This window comes from Leptodactylus fuscus, chromosome 2 (assembly GCF_031893055.1).
Source record: "Leptodactylus fuscus isolate aLepFus1 chromosome 2, aLepFus1.hap2, whole genome shotgun sequence".
Classification (NCBI taxonomy): Eukaryota; Metazoa; Chordata; class Amphibia; order Anura; family Leptodactylidae; genus Leptodactylus; species Leptodactylus fuscus.
In genome coordinates, this window is record NC_134266.1 from 137,469,775 (window position 1) to 137,488,022 (window position 18,248).

General features: G+C 41.6%; 1 protein-coding gene across 1 annotated transcript in view; it reads left to right on the forward strand.

Annotated features, from left to right (window-relative positions):
- S100PBP (S100P binding protein) overlaps nt 1-16,257 on the forward strand; it is a 31,100-nt gene extending 14,843 nt beyond the window's left edge. Inside the window, exons 5-8 of the mRNA XM_075263113.1 lie at nt 4,252-4,349; nt 5,509-5,606; nt 9,868-9,952; nt 15,764-16,257. Coding sequence (XP_075119214.1) covers nt 4,252-4,349; nt 5,509-5,606; nt 9,868-9,952; nt 15,764-15,917 — 435 coding nt within the window. The 3' untranslated portion in view covers nt 15,918-16,257. The remainder of the gene's footprint in view (nt 1-4,251; nt 4,350-5,508; nt 5,607-9,867; nt 9,953-15,763) is intronic.
- Nucleotides 16,258-18,248: the final 1,991 nt, after the last annotated feature.

Consider the following 18,248-nt stretch of genomic DNA (forward strand, 5'->3'; position numbering starts at 1 on the left):
ATGATGATGTGACGTCATCACATCGCGCCTATATGTCCACTAGCCGGAACATAGCGGCTAGTCACGCTAGGGACGCCGGATCCGCGTTGAATACATTGCGAGATGATTATATCCACTAGCCGCTAGTGGATATAATCATCTCGCAATGTATTCAACGCGGATCCGGCGTCCCTAGGCTTGTGCGGGCCGCACAAAATTGTTCAGGGGGCTGCAAGCGGGCCGCGAGTTTGAGACCCCTGCTCTAATGCCTCCTTACTGTTTCTATTAAAAAATATATATATATAATTTTTTATTTTATTGCAATTGTATTGTGCATGGTGAGACACGTTTAGGAGTCTTTGCCTTCACAGAATCTGAGAGTGTATCTTCAACATTCCTGATATAGATACCGTATTTTTCGCTGTATAACACGATCTCGATCACGATTTTCAAGTTAAAATATAGAAAATATATATACAGTATGTATATATATATATATATATATATATATATATATATATATATATTCAATATTTTAACTCGAAAAGTTGGAGATCGTCTTATACAGCGGAAAATACGTGTGTATATATAGCATATTATATATACTCGCCATATAAGACTACCCCTCTTCTGTAGGGTACCTCTTCTTAATGCACACTTACCCCGTAGCATACTCTTTAATGCTTTTATTTGCTTTCCAGTCCTGGACCAGCTGTTCGTCCCGGGGTTTCTGTCCTATATCCCGGAGAAACTGGACAGGCAATCTGCTTTACAACCCATTCATTTGAATGGGTTGTAAAGCAAACCGACGGTGTCCGTATGCAGCCTCTTTCCGCCCGGAAACAGTTTTTTTTTTTGTTTTTTTTTGTTTTTCCTGGGGGGGGGGTTGCACGGACAATCTGGAAGGGCCAGGTTTTCTGTAGTTATACCATTTTGGGGAATGTCTATTGGTTAGATCACCTTTTATTTAAATCGGAAGCGAAATTGTGGGAAATCAACGGCGGTTTTTACACTTGGTGGGGGGAGTGATAAACTTTATTGCCCGCAATCAGGGTGCATGCTTCGGGCCTGATACAGTGGAGACCTTGTTGCTATGGCGAACACTCTGCAGCAGAGCGGCCACCATTATCTTTACATACCCGGCATCTGCTGTAATAAAATAGGTGAGGCTGGGGCCGCAGCATCGCTCCACTCTTGCCGCTACAGGAAGCCAGTGGCAGCAGGAGCGTTGCGATCCCGCTCCTCCGCCCCCTGCCTCACCGTATACCCGGCGTATAAGACGACCCTCAACTTTTCAGAAAAGTTTTAGGAGTTAAAAAATCGTCTTGTATGACGAAAAACACAGTATATACTAGGAGCCAAGGGCAACTTGTGCATAGTTTCTCTCTATGTGGGTTTCTCAGGTTTCCTCCCTCACTCCAAAGACATACTGATAGTGCTCACAATTTAAATTCCCTCACTTCGCGCTATATATATAATATATATATATATATATATATATATATATATATATATATATATATATATAATTTCAGTGGCGGACAAAAAAACCGCACCACCAGTGTATTTTGTCAAATGTATGTGATGCGTACAAATTGAGTCCCTGCAGATATGTATACCTCCTACTACAAAATCGCCTGAAAAATGTCACGCAATATGTACAAAATTGCCAAATATTCGTCAACCAGGAGAGAAGAGGATAGAAATTGAAAAAAAGAAATCATTGTTGTATCATTCCTTACAAACTAGGTAACTTTTATTGGGGTTTTCTTCTGTCACAAACACCAATGGAACCATAATACAACATTATGAGATTATATATAAACATATTTTGGAGCTTAATATTTTGTTGATCCTCCTTTAGCTGCAATAACTGCTTTGCATCTATCTGGCATGGAATTAATCAGGTTCTGAACGTATTGCTGGTCAATTTCATGATGCCACACTCTATTAATGACTTCTTGGAGTTCAGTTTTACTCTTTGGCTTCTTCGCAACAATTTTACAACGCATGATATGCCAGCAATGTTCAATAGGATTGATATCAAGACTATTGCCAGGCCATTCCAACACTTGGATGTTGCTCGTTTTATGGAATTCCTGGACCTGAAGCAAGTGGAGAAAGAGAAAACGTTAATAAAATAACATTAGGAAATAAACATATGAATAAATCTCATGAGAACTACTCACTGACTTTACTGTGTAGCAAGGTGCGGAGTCATGTTGAAATATGCAGTTTTGGTTGTCTGAGTAGTGATTGGTGATAGTCTGCTTCAGAGATGTCTCTAAGATGTCACAGTAGTGTTTTGCATGTGATAAACGTCATTCGATCTACTCTTTTGCTTGTTATGCATCCCCCAAATCATTTGGCCTGCTGGAAACTTTACAGTTGATAAAATACATTCTGGTTGGTATGCTCCAGTTTTCGTCTTCTCACATAGTTTCCCATCTGATCCATGGAGATTGAATTTTGATTAATCAGAAAAGATGACATTGTCCCACTGTTCTTTTGTCCAAGAAACATGCCTCTTGGCCACGAAAGTCGCTTTTTCCTCATTTCTTTGGTCAACAGTGGCTTCTTTTTGGGTTAGATAGGCACGAACACCACATTTTGTTAGACGTCTTGGGATAGTTTGTGCACTTATTTCAACAGCAGACGCATTCTGAAACTCAACTTTTAAGTCTAAAGCACTATTCTGATGATTACGAAGACACAATCTCTTCAAATATCGGTCTTGAGATGGGGTAGGAACTCTTTTTCAATCAGATCCTGCTTTTTGCTTCAAATCACCTGTTTCCCGCTTTAATTTCAGTAACCGAGCCACAGTTGAGTGGTGACAGCTTAGTTTAGCAGCAACAGCACATACAGACAACCCTTTTTGGGACAGAGCAAAAGCTACACTTTTTTTTTTCTGTCAACTGGATGTAATTCGCCATCCTTTCACTTCAAGTTATCGAAACACTTTTGAGTAACATTTCCCTTCCACTGTGCCATATATAGAAACGGATAATGCAATACCTTGTAATTATTGTCTGATGCAATACTCAAATGTATTACTGAAAATAACACTATTTTTGCTACAATCATTACATTTTGTGAAGTGGTGCAGTTTTCTTGGCCGCCACTGTATATGTATGTGTGTGTATGTCTGTGTGTGTATATATGTGTGTATATATGTTTAAAGGGAGTCTGTCACCTCCCCCAAGCATATTCAAAAGCCACCACCGAGGTACAGAGTACATTACATTACACTGATAGGCTGATAGAAACACAACTTTGAAGTCTTCTACAAATGAAGCACTTGGTGCACTGGATCAGGCTTCAGTTTCCTGGAGCAATTACTTTCTGCTCAAGTAGGATTGGTGATGTCATAGCAATGGGAGGATCAGTTGTCATTGTATTAGGTTGTGATACAGGAGATGGTAGGGGCTGCAGTGGCAAGAGCAGTGCTCCAGGGAGCTGTAGACCTGCCCCCAGGGCACCAATGGCCTAATTTACATAAAAAGATTTGTTTTTTTCTCTTCTCTCCAAATCATTGTATCAAAGTATGATTATCAGTAATGTGATCTGTACCAAGGTGGTGATATTTGAATATGCCATGAGAAGATGATAGATGATGGGCGCATTTTTACTTTATCAACACCCTCCATAACGTCGTCAGGGTGCTGATCGGTTGTCATGACAGCCAGGAGCCTTTTGAGGGTTCCCAGGATTGTCATTAGGGCTCTATTACATGCTGGTTCTAAAAACTTTTTTTTTTTGTGTAGTCTACAGGAAAGCCTCAATAGAGTATGTCAGTGAGATATGTATGTAATGATAGTCTTGGAAACCTTCATAAGGCTCCCAGCTGTCATAGTAACCAGACTTTCCCATTGAGCTAGTTGCACAGGAGCAGTCCTACAAAGGTCCGAGGGGTGGTGGGGACTACTTGGAAGGGGATTGAGAAGACTGCCGGGCAGGACTCATTTTCTCCAGTTTTCCGTCTCTAAATTATGGACACCCATTATAGTCAATGGGGTCCTTATGGTTCTGTGACTAATCACTGTTGTAGCGGTCCAGCTCAAATGTCTGGCAACCTAGTCTTGGCCTTCATCCCTGCAGAACTATTTTGGAGGACTATTTTAGGACCTAGTGTAGACCGTTCTGTAATAATTTACTGTCTCATGGCTGTACATTGTTTTGTTTTTCAGTCAATGGAAAATGCTACAAGAGTAGTGTGGCTGGTGACCTAATGTAACTTGTATGTAATTTTTATTCCCTGTTATTCCCCAGATTGTCTCTTCTTCAAGCTGTAAGACACAAGATTCTTTAGAACCAGAACAGGAAAAGCCAGTGATTGCAGTTGCAGCAGTGCCTAGGCCATCATTCAGGTACCATCTTTTGTGTGATCAATTGGTGCCAGTTTACGGAACAGTATGTAACTCACTTGCAGAGCTATATTAAAGGGATTCTGTCATTGAAATTGTATTTTTTTTTTTTTCTGCCTACCACATCGGAATAGCCTTAAGGCTATTCTTCTACCTTTAGATGTATTCTCCGGGCTGCCGTTCGGTAGAAGTCCCGGTTTTCATCAGTATGCAAATGAGTTCTCTTGCAGCACTGGGGGCAGGCCCCAGCGCTCAAACAACACTGGGGGCGTCTCCAATGCTGCGAGAGAATTCTCCAGCGCCACCTTCATCTTCGTGTGGAACAGCCTCTCGTCGAGTTTTCTTCCGGAGCTGGGCTCAAACTTCTAGGCCTCGGGCAAAGCAGACTGCTTATGCCTGCCGGCCACAAGAAAATGGCCGCTTACACTTGTGGCTGGCGGGCATGCGCAGTCTGAGCCCAGCGCCGGGCGTTTGTGTTTTCTGTTTTTTTATTTTTTGTGGCTGTGTCCGGGCCCAATTGAAGAGCTGCAAATTATGGAGCAGGTCCTATATCTGTCTTATACATACCTTATATCTGTCTACATTTGTGGCCCTGTCAATTCATTTTTAATGTATAGGTTAGTGAAAACCACATCTGTGCCATTTGTGTGCAGGAGGCCTAAGGGCCAGTGTTTTTGTTGCTATGGGGGTTTTTTTTTAGCCAAAGCCAAGACTGGCTAAAAAAGGAATGGGACAGATCTAGGAAACTTCTTACACTTCTCCCTTCTGCTCAATCCACTCCTGGCTTTGGCTCAGAAAACTCAGCAAAATCTGCAACAAAAAAGCTGCATTTCCGCAATGTGGGTCTTCAGCCTTAAGGTGTTTCTTTTTGGATGGCGACTTTGCTACATTGCTTCTAATGGGGAGGTACAGGTGTATCATTGTGATTTAATTTGTTTTTTATAAATTGAAATCTGCATGCTGAACAAAAAAGATTGCCTACCCCTGCTATGGACTATTATGAGGTCAGCAAGCCAGGTTTCCGTCCGAAATCTGCACATTTTTTAAGCGTAAAGGGTGACAGAGTCCCTAGACGGCCACCCAAACCTATAGAGACTCTTCTTTGCTAGCCTAGTTTTTATACTGCTGATTAATAAATATATATATATATTGTGTATTTTAGAGCATTTCATTCGGAGATTGAAATGGAGAAAAATAAGAACATTTACTGTGATCGAGTCTTTATGCACATTAGTGGGCATGGACAACCTAATGTAGAAGGTAATAAACCCATTGCATGTATAAATGTCTAATTTTTGTGTATTTCTAGAATTTAGTATTTTACAATCAAGCCTCACTGTAACTATGAAAAGTGAAAGATCTAGTTTTTCATCTGTATAGTCAGCTAAATACTACAATAATCATTCTGCAATCTAAACATTCTAGGGCAAATGCTGGTTTTCTGTAAAGAGGACCTTTCACAACCTCCACCAGTTCTAGTTCTTACCATCTGTTAATAGGCGCTGCTCCACTCATTCCACTGTAGCTGGAATTTTTTTCTCTAGCCTCCACCATTCCCGAGTAATAAGTGCAGTTTTGGTGCCTGATTTGGTGTGTAAGCTCTGTAATGTCAGAAGGGCAGTGTCAGGCATGGGGTGTGATTCAGAGCTCCATCCAGTGTCAAAGCTCAGACTGGCACCCATTGCCTGCTCCTGACTGACACCACCTTCTTGACAAACAGTTTCTAAACAGCATATCTGGCAACAAAATTAATATCATTGATAGCTTGGGAACTGTGGGGGCTAGAGAAAAAATTCCAGCTGTGCCAGAATCAGTGGATGAGCGCCTATTAATCTGAACTTTTTGGAGATCACTGGTGCTCTTTAAAGGAAGCAGATTTCATATAAGTTATTTCCTAAGATGTAAAATAAAATGTGCTCACATAAAGCTCATTTTGACTTTTTACATTGACTAACGTACATGTTTGCTAATGTGTATTTCAATCCCCGATGGTATGTGTTATTTAACTAATACTATCTCTGGTGTTTAAGAGGTCTGTATCTTATATCCCAGTTAGTCTAGAAAAGTTGGTTAGGTTGATTCAGTGTATAAATAGGTCTAGGGTAGTGATGGTGGCCTAGAATAAACCTTATTGCCCATCCCTAGGGGTTGAACCAGAGCTGGAAGGCAGCGTTCACTGGCACACGGCTAGCTGGGATTCCCAGAGTTGTAGACTATATATAGCTATGTGTATGGATTTGACATTAGCACCAAACTGAAACGGCCTGGATGTGCACTCCTCACCAGGATTGAAATTTCCAGTCATTCATAATAAATTGTGTGTGTCGCCCTGGCTCCGCCTCTATGGATTGACGATGCGAGCAGGCCCGACACCAGTGCGGCAGCGCCTTGAAAAAGGAGAGTTTTAAGCAAAAATGGATTAAAGAAAAATAAATATATATATATATATATATATATATATATATATATATATATATATATATATATATATATATATATATAGTTTGTCATGACGCCAGTTGGGGTTTCGGCTTGAGGTGAAGCCGGGCACTGTAGGGAGGGCCTCTGGGAATAGGTGGTGATGCAGTGCCAGATGTTATACCCTCCCCAACCAGGGCAGGTCCCAGGGCCAGTTGATATAGGTGAGGAAGGGATGATTTCCAGGAGGAGTAACAGGAGGGATGATCAGTGAAGGAATACAGTCCAGACAGGGGTTAACCAAACACTTAAAGTTTACTTCTGTAGTCAGCAGGAGAGAACAGATGTTACAGGAGGATTCACCTTGCTCCAGTACAGTGAGATGCCAGTCTTCCCTTTTACCACTAGTATGATTCAGCCTTCCACTGCTGCTCAAACTCTAATAGATTTCCTCTGGACCTGGGTTCCATGAGCTCAAAGGTTAATTGCAACTGGGTAGATCCCCCTTCTGGACAGCAGGTAACGCGAGTTCTTTGGGATGCTGGATGCAGACACTCACCCCAACTCTGTATGTTACAGGAATCTTGCATTCACTAGGCCTCGGTCCAGTGAGTTTCTCAATTTTCTTAGTGTTTCTCACACTATTAGGAGTTGATGGTCCTATAACTGCAGCCCCGTCCCTGCAAAGTCTTGTCTCACCTCTGCAGGTCTCCGGCCTCCTGTGCTGTTTACAACATGCGGCTGCAGCGCACACTCCACACACCTCTGCTCTCTTGCACTCTGACCTGGAACTGAAAGAAAGACCCTCTTCCAGTCTGTAGCTCCACCCCTTTTCTTAAAGGGATAATGGCTGTGGAACTTTGTGTATGCTTCACAGTACACAGTATAGATCACATTTGTAGTGACCCACTTTGTGGGGCGCTGCATGTGCATATTAAAACCTTGGTGTATCTGGAAATTTCATTAGAAACTAAACTTCTCAATTGGAGGGAATGTTGCGTTGTCTTAAATTTAAATAAATAAATAAATAAAAAGTGAGTCTGCACAAGCTAGATGCTGATCGGCCATGCCAGACATTGACAGCAATCAGCAGCCGAAATTTGTAATGTATATGGCCGACTTAATGCTTTTGCTGTCAAAGGTTTGTGCTAGACAAGAATAGTTTAGCATTCAGTAGGCTCTAAGCTGTCATTCCTTCAGTTTATTAGCATGTTGAATGATGGACCTGTATTTTTGAACTGAGTTTAGTATAGCTTTTTGGGTACCTTAAGCCACCATAAGGTAGGTATAAGGAGTATAAAATAAATATTCAATGAATAAGGACACTACATTTGATTTGCAACAAGTTCCTGTAGTGATGTCAGCAGTAGTGTAACTATGTGGATGCCCCTGTATGTTCCGGATGTTGGCGTGGAGTTTAAACTACAAACCTAAATATTTATCACTGACGGGTAGTTACTCACATAAAGACTAAATCACTGTAGGAGTAAATAAAATATAACTTTTAATAATCTTTCTTAAAAATGGCCTCAATTTATTTAATGTTTTTTAAATGTTTTTTTTTTTTTTTTAAAAAACTGTACTATGACCTCATTGATAAAGGGTAACCAATAATTAAGTCAATCCCTGTCTGGTACAGCCATTAACAGTTTCATTCCCTGATAGTGTGCCAGGAGCTAATCTGGTATGCCCCAGTACACCTATATATCCCTGGAACTCTAGATGAAATCAGGTGCGAGGAAATCTAGATACAAATCCCTAGTGGTTCCACATAGGCTGTGAGTAAGGCCAGAGGGAGGTCCTGGAGGTGAAAGCTCTGTGAGCAGTCTCTGTTACTGACAGACTAACCCCCGTATATGATAATGACAACAGGAGCTATATTGAAACGGAGGATGTTCAATACAGTACAGTCTCACGTTCTCACAAGCCGTATTCCACTCAACTACACCTCACACAATGCCCTACTGATCTCAAGTATGCTCCAATTGCCTATGTTAACATTGTTGCCACTTAGGGTATAGTTACATTAGCCCTATTAGTCTCTATTCATGGGCTACGTATCCTAACTGGATAAATACAATATATGGTCCCTGATGTATCCACCACCTATTGTATAAGTTTTCCCTCACACTTCCCTCAACGCGTTTCGCTAGGGGTCTAGCCTAGCTCATCAGGAGGATGATAATGCAGGAGATGATAATATTTGCAGTTAAAACTGCATTTCCCGCGCCCTTGATGGTAGGACGCGGTATCAATATGTTGCCGGCGAGCACGCCGGACTGCCGTCTCTTTATAGCCAAAACTCCGCCTCAAGACCCGCCTCCCGATGACTCGGCGTGCTCCCATTGGTCACGCCTATTCCTCTGTCATCCGGCTGTCTCGTACGGCGTGTTGGATCCATGAATGCTCACTACGATCCCTGTTTAGCTGGCCGGCGAACCACAGGTCCCAGCCAGTATACAAATGGCTTGATTTCTTTGCAGCTACGATTCTACTACTGGCCGGTGAACCACAGGTCCCAGCCAGTGTATAAATAACTTGATTTCTTTGCAGCTACGGGGCACAGTTCGTAAAAGCAGACAGTGCACTGAATTCAGTGCACTGTCTGCTTTTACGAACTGTGCCCCGGGTGAAGAGCTAGCGGTACCATAGCTCTTCACAGTCAGAAGGGCCTATAGCGCTGTACTGTTGTGAGCGGGGAGGAACTCCCCCTCCCCTACTGATCATACTTGTCTATGGACGAGCACTGTGTACAGCGCTATAGATGCTGCTGGGAAGAAGGACGTTCCTGACTGACTGTCAGGAACGCCCTTCTGACAATGAAGAGCTAAGGTACTGGTACCGCTAGCTCTTCACCCGAGGCACAGATCGTGAAAGCAGACAGTCTCCTGAACTCAGCGCACTGTCGGCTTTCCAGCAGTATATAGAACTGCCTGTGTCCAAACCCATGAAAGGTCCTTTTTTAACACACAAGGTGGTGGATTGTAATCTGCACACTTGGCTGGTAATAGAACCAGAAATGATTTTCGTGTACAAAATTTAAGATTACAAGTTAATTCTGCAAACTTGAGATTGATTGGTTGTACCTTTTCCTGTTATACAGATCCGCATGCTGAGCTGGCCTTATTACTGAACAAGATCAACCAGGATAATAAGGGCTGGAAGCATCCATCAGATCTTACTGAAAGGTATGAGGGCAAAACATTCTATGAAAGTCGATATTAAGCTTTAGTAGATTTTTTTGCCTAGAAAATCCATATTTTTTATTTTATTTTTTTACCACTTTCGTACTGGACCACTTTGTGGTTCAGGACTAGACACGTTTTGGATTGTTTTTTTTGTATGTTCCATTTTGAGAGCTATAGCATTTTTATCACTTGGGTTATTCAATTAATTTCAGCGTCTTTTTCTCACGACACACAGGGCTTTATTTTTAAGTTTGTGGGGTTTTTTTTTTTGGGGGGGGGGGGAAGGGGGGTTGCATATCTCTCTATATTATAAAAATGAATTCCTGTCTCTGTCTGTCTGTCTGTCCTCTAATGCGAACCAAACGACTGGACCGATCTTCACCAAATTTGGTACAGAGATACTTCAGGTACCAGGGAAGGTTTAAGACGAGACTCCAACTCACTTGGACGTACCGTTGCTGAGATACAGCATTCCAAACACAATGCCCCCCCCCCCCCCCCTTAGCCAATACAAACCTGCAAGTCATATTCCAACTGCAATACACACGGTCACTCCACATGCACATTACAGCATTGATATCCAAACTGAGATACACGCATCAGAGGATTAGCTACACAGATCAGCACACAGTACCACACTCCAGAGGATTAGATACACGCATTTGCACACAGTCCCACAAACCAGAGGATTAAATATGCGCTTCTGCACACAGTTCCACACACTGAAGAATTAGATACGCACGTCTGCACACAGTTACACATGCCGAAGGATTAGATACACGCGTCTGCACAAAGTACCACACACCGAGGGATTGGATACACGCATCTGCACACAGTTCCATACTGCAGAGGATTAGATACGCGCGTCTGCAGACAGTTGTACACGCCATAGGATTAGATACACGTGTCTGCACACAGTTCCACACACCAGAGCATAAGATATGCACATCTGCACACAGTTACACATGCCGTAGGATTAGATACGCACCTCTTCACACAGTACCACACTTTGGAGGATTAGATACATGTCTGCACACAGTACCACAAGCCAGAGAATTAGATACGCGTCTAAGCACACAGTACCACACGGGGAGGATTAGATACGCGCGTCTGCACACAGTACCACACGCCGCAGGATTAGATATGTGCCTCTTCACACAATACCACACGGGAGGATTAGATACGTGTGTCTGTACACAGTACCACACTTTGGAGGATTAGATACATGCCTTTGCACACAGTACCACAAGCCAAAGAATTAGATACGCGTCTCAGCACACAGTACCACACAGGGAGGATTAGATACACGCATCTGCACACAGTACCACATGGCGTAGGATTAGATAGGCGCGTCTGCACACAGTAACACATGCCGTAGGATTAGATAGGCGCGTCTACACACAGTTCCACACGCTGCAGGATTAGATACTTGCCTCTTCACACAATACCACACGGGAGGATTAGATACATGTGTCTGCACACAGTACCACAAGCCAGAGAATTAGATACGCATCTAAGCACACAGTACCACACGGGGAGGATTAGATACGCGCGTCTGCACACAGTACCACACGCCGCAGGATTAGATACGTGCCTCTTCACACAATACCACACAAGGGAGGATTAGATACGTGTGTCTGCACACAGTACCACAAGCCAGAGAATTCGATACGCATCTCAGCACTCAGTACCACACGCCTGAGGATTAAATACGCGCATCTGCACACAGTACCACACGCCGTAGGATTAGATACGCGCCTCTTCACACAATACCACACAAGGGAGGATTAGATACGCGCATCTGCACACAGTTCCACACACCAGAGGATTAGATAAGCACGTCTGCACACAGTACCACATGCCGTAGGATTAGATACACGCGTCTGCATACAGTACCACATGCTGTAGGATTAGATACGCGCGTCTACACACAGTTCCACACGCCGTAGGATTAGATACGCGCCTCTTCACACAATACCACACAGGGGAGGATTAGATACGTGCATCTGAACACAGTACCACACTTTGGAGGATTAGATACATACCTCTGCACACAGTACCACATGCCAGATAATTAGATACACGTCTCAGCACACAGTACCACACAGGGAGGATTAGATACGCGCATCTGCACACAGTACCTCACGCCAGAGGATTAGATACACCTGTCTGCACACATTACCACATGCCAGAAGATTAGATATGCGTGTCTGCACATAGTACCACATGCCATAAGATTAGATATGCATGTCCGCACTCAGTTTCACTTACCGGAGGATTAGATACATGCCTCTTCACACAATAGCACACGTGGGAGGATTAGATACACACATCTGCACACAGTACCACACGCCGGAGGATTAGATATGTGCATCTGCACACAGTACCACACCAACAAGGATTAGATACTTGAGTCTAAACACAGTACTACACGAGGAAGGATTAGATACAGCTTTACTCCAGGTATCCATAACAACTAATCACAGGTTTTTCACTGACATCCAAAATGAGATACACATAATCACATGACGCTTATGGACATACACAGAAACAACATACAAAATACATCAGTGCAAAATTGGACAATTCTTATGGGGCCACTTCACAAATATAAAATGTAATATACCCGTGCGAAGCCGGGTCCTCCCTCTAGTGTATGTATGTATGTATGTGTGTGTGTGTATATATATATATATATATATATATATATATATATATATATATATATATATATTCAAGCGGGATAAAAACTAGATTAACTTTAGACAGTAGTTTTTCTCCCCCGTTATGGTGATTTTTATTTTGTATGGCAGTGTTGGGGGTGAGGCTAGAACCCATAATAAGGACATGTTATTGACGGGGTTTGTTGGTTTTGCTTTTGTGGTGGAGGCTGATTTTCTCCTGTAACTGGGACTGGTACATTTAGCCCCAGTTGCAGGAGGAATGCAGCATACTGCACATAACTGCTGAGCTGATCTGACTCCTGTCTGACCCAGCAGCTCTTATGGACTCTGATCCTGGCAAATCACATGACCAACAGGTCAAAGGCCAATCAGTGGCTTCAGCACAAAGCTGGAAGATGCTGTGGAAGATGAAGTGGGATAACACTGGAGCAATGGGGACTGGAGCGTTTTTGGAGTGTTTTGTTTTTTTTTGTGTGTGTTTTGGGGGTTTTTTGTTTTTCAACTTTTGACTGGACAACCCATTTAATGGCTGTGGTAAGGGCATAGTGTTTAAAAGAATACAAAGACTTTTTGTTCATGAGGTGATACATCTGTAAGATAAGCCAGAGTGATAAAACACTGTCTGTAGGGCTTAAGGGAATGTTACCAAAATAGCCTCTTTTTTTTCTTTTTTTTTTTCACCAAGTATTTGAGAAACAAAAATTTTCTTTTTTTTAATTTTCAGTGTCACTAGAATTTTAAAATACAATATACTGCTATTTCACAGTATCCACTGTTGCCTGATGCAGCCTTACACTTGCAAATTCTGTAGGGGTTTTAATTTCAGTGACCTCATTTAAGTCACAAACAAGACTGGAAGGATCACAACCTATCTTCACACTTCTACTGGTAACATTCATTGTGGACCTCATTATTGTGTCAACTACAGACAACAGATGATGTCACAGCTTAGAAAATAAAATATAAAAATTAATATATTTCACATCTGCTTTTAATAAGTAATATAGTGACTCTTTCTTTCTAGGAGTTGAGATCTGGAGACAGTCTTGGGGGGGCGCATATAATGGATCATGGATACAACTGTTGGTGAATTCTTTTATCAGTGACTAAAATCCTACCTGCTTGAATTCTCAAATTTTTCTCTTGCTGTCATTTCTGACTAGAGGATTTTTTTTTTTTTTAACTTTATTTTATTAGAAAGATTTTTAAGTATACAAAACACAGTACAATGATTCAGTATAAATCAAGGTATAGCAAAGATTAGAGATTAGATTAGAAATGTAGTCCCAGTGGTAACAACAAATGCCAATATAAGGTTAACACTCAAACCCGACCACGCAACCCATTTACCCCATAGGTTTTTGAAGGCAGGAGCATTGCCCAATTTACGTGATTGAGGGATGCAAGGCCCAAGGTAATGGGTAGGTGTAGACGTAGGGTCCCAACCCCAAATATGTAGATAGAAGTGGAACGTCACACTTAGGAATGTGCCAAAAATAATTTATTTAGGTAGAGTTAAACGTTTTTCGATATTCCAAATATCTTCTTCAGACTCTTCAGTTCATAAGTGAAAGTCCTAATTAGGATAATCCTGGATATATAAATGGTGATCAGCTCTCCGCCCGGGGAGCCTGCAGGGTCCGCTGTACTGTAAATACAAAGCTAGTGGGTAGTGTTTCTGCGCCAAAATTAAATGCCATCCGGCTATGAAGACAGGCGTGTCTTCATAGCCGGATGGCATTTAATTTTGGCGCAGAAACACTACCCACTAGCTTTGTATTTACAGTACAGCGGACCCTGCAGGCTCCCCGGGCGGAGAGCTGATCACCATTTATATATCCAGGATTATCCTAATTAGGACTTTCACTTATGAACTGAAGAGTCTGAAGAAGATATTTGGAATATCGAAAAACGTTTAACTCTACCTAAATAAATTATTTTTGGCATATTGCCCAATTTACATGACACCATAGGTTCCATAGTACAATTGAAGGTGACTCCCTTAGTAATTTCAGGTATTCAGGGAAGATTAGCGTTTTTCACAGTTGGGCTATCTTGGATCTGGTTACAGTTAAAACATGGAAAATGATACATTGATCATCAAGGGGTAATATATCAACACCTAATGAAAACCATGCCACATGTGGCAACGGGTACGCGATAGATCATAGACCAAGCGTTTTTATCAACTTGTGTAACTAAATCTTTAGCATTAGAGATGAGCGAGTAGTGTTCGGATCAGCCGATCCAAACAGCACGCTCCATAGAAATGAATGGATGCACCTGGTACTTCCGCTTTGACGTCGGCCGGCCGCTTAACCCCCCACGTGCCAGCTACGTCCATTCATTTCTATGCGAGCGTGCTGTTCGGATCGGCTGATCCGAACACTACTCGCTCATCTCTATTTAGCATACTTCCGGTACATTGACCTACTGAAAATTTGGACAGGTTCAGAAAATGAATTGCTAAATTTTCATGAAAACTTCAAGTTCCATTATACCATACTCACGCTGTTACTCTGATAGGCTTCCTGGACACAACTATATACATCAAAACACTACTATACAATTCATAACCTTTCTTAAATCTACAGGCCAGCAGGTATCTCAGATGGAACCACTTTTATCCAAATTGCATAATATCCATTAGCTAAGGTCTGCTTATCTGTTCAGGCAGGAAACGCCTGCTAACAATGAGGAATACATTCTTACTACAGAGATACATACCATCCACGAGTTAGCCGATCCACAGAGCTACAGGAATTGTAATGGGGACAGCAGGGTGCCCCCTTGTAGTCATACAACCACCCCAACACTTCCTTGGACAAGACCTTAGTTTGGTAGTTTTAAAACTCCTAATACTGAAGGGTAATTTTATAAAGGACAAAGAAAAAACTTGGAGACTCAATCTAAAACCTGGACTTGAGTCCTTACATGGTCACCCATTTGGGAATTGAAGCTGCTATGACTCCAGTCATTGATATTAGAAATTGTAAGCTATTACATTGGACATGCTTTACTTGCCCCCAAATCAGACTGACTCCAGATCTCTCTACTCTCATATTATCTATAGCAGTTATATTATTTCTTATTGGCACTGATGTGTACTTTTGTATAATATTTGCAGGAATCACCCTCGGTTTGGAAGGAAGCCATCTAAACGTTGCTCCCTAAGCCAGTGGGTGAAAAAAAATGGAGGATCTACTGAACGCTTTAGGAACTTTCCAAATACATTCCAAAGAAGTCCAATTCCTAGTGCTCTACCCTTCAGTTCTTTATGACATGTGAATGTGTTTTTTCTTTAAAAGGTTATTATTTATCTACTGAACAGATCTGTTTACACTGCCTGCAGGTGTCTCCTGTTGCGATGCACTGAGTTCCAGTAAATTCTTTATTCTTGCATAAAATTTAAAGTTTTAATATATATTAAAGGGTTTTTTTTGTTTTGTTTTTTTGTTTTTTTTATAGAACGATTAGGGCTAAGTTTACTTACCACTTCCCTTTTCCAACAGTGGCAGGAACGTTGTTTTATCTACCGGTATCCTGGCTGCTTTTGCCAGTGACAACTACCACAAATAGGGCCAAACATTCCTCACCTCTCCCATGTCCTCGGTTTCCATCAGTGGCAGTGAAGTCCTATTTAAGCCCCATGTTTTGGTTTTTATTTACCTTTACCAGGTGTTTTATAGCTGCTCAGTTCTAATAAATTTTTCATTTTCTCAGTTGTCTGCCTTTGCCAATTCTGTATATTTAGCCAGTTTGTGTTCTGATGTTTCTTATAATTTTTCTCGTATTGTCATGATGTATGAATCTGTTTTCTTTGTAATAAATCGTTTTTTCCAATTTGTTAAAACCTGTTTGTCCCCTTTTCTATTTCCATGATCCAGTTCATCTTCCCACCTTCTCTCCTTTCTACTGGGTTTGGCTCTGGTTCATGGATTATGTTGGTTTAGGAGAGATTTATGAATTGGAATTGAGTTTGCTGTAAATATTTTTTTTTCCTGCTTTCCCACCCACTACATGCAGGATTAAAATCCGAACCATTACCATGAATGTGCCACTAAGGCAGAGAGGGTGCAGATAATACACAAGAGAGGATTCTAGCTTGCTCTGGGCTCTGCACTTCTCAGTGACACAAAAAGCTTTTTGGTATATTGCCCCTTTGGGCACTTTCAGCTAACATTTTTTAGTAAGAGGAGTTTATTCAGGCCTGTTGTTGCCGCATTCATCTTGTATATAAAGAATATGCAGCACTGAGGGCAGTCCAACAGCTTCATGTCTGTGGTTTGTTTTTTTCCCCCTCTTTTCTACATCCCTTTTTAGGTCACAATGAAACGAAGGTGTTCTTTGGAAATACAAATCCTGTTTCTGGGGCATATTTGCTGGAGTCTTACCACCTCTCTAGGAACACATCTGTGGGATTTTCTGTGGCTCAAATTGAATTGAATATAGAATACCACTTGTATATGCCAGTCTGTCCTTGCCATCTGTCACTAGAGGATTGGCACCTGCCTATGCATCACCTCTACGATCTCACATCTGCCTAACCCTTGCATTGCTGCAAATGTATTATGTACGATACAACATTCAGAGCTATAGCGAGTTAGTACAAAGACTCATGCGGAGATGGTTGCAGTATGTGGGTGTACAGCCCCTTAGATAATATGTCAAGATTTATGATGTTATATAGGTCAGTTTCCTATTTTATTGGTCTGTGTTATCCTTTAGCTTGCATGTAATAGTAATGATTTGTTATAGATTTAAGACCAACATCCTGGCAGTTTCCGTTAAGTACAGTGGTGACCTGATGTCCTTGGCTGACCCATCCCCCACTATACACTGATGATTTAATATTGATATAAAATCTGATTTCAGATACTGTAATCCCAGCAGATTATCTAGCAAGAGACTGAAAACCAGTTCATGGATTAAGCCTGAATGAGAGAATATAAACCGACATATACACTATAGAGGCACATACAGATCTGCAGTACAGACGAGATATATATAATTTGTATACACAAAATAAGTTTATACTGAGAACACCCCACGAGAACTACTAGTTTCAAGATGTTCTGATGCAGCTGACTAGCTATAACACATCTGAGGTCATGTGGCTGAAAAGTGTCACATTTTGTAGATTTGTGGGTTTTTTATAGTGTTTCTGAGCATGGAAAATAAAGTAGAATTTACAATTTAGCTCAAAAGTGGCAACAAAACACAACTTTTATCTGTTGCTTCAGCCTCCAACAGATCAACTTAAAGGACTGACTGATCATTTGCTGACAATATATCCCACTACTGTAATTGTGGACTTTTCAACCGTTTTGATGGCTGAATGGGGTTCCGGAGGCCTCTTAGGATGATGTTATGCCCCAAGTACTGTGTCAGACCGTAGACCTCCCACCAGCATCTAACAAAATCCCTATAGGCCTTGGTCAAACCCTTAAATATTTCTTTAATGTTTGAATATTGTTCCGTTTGTGTCGGTTCTTTTTCAGAAAAAAACAAGAAGCTCCATTGCATTGCTTGAGCGACTCAGATTTGAATTAGATAGACCCTGGCACCACATTTATTCAGACTAGCGTATTTATTAGACAGCGATCTGTTAT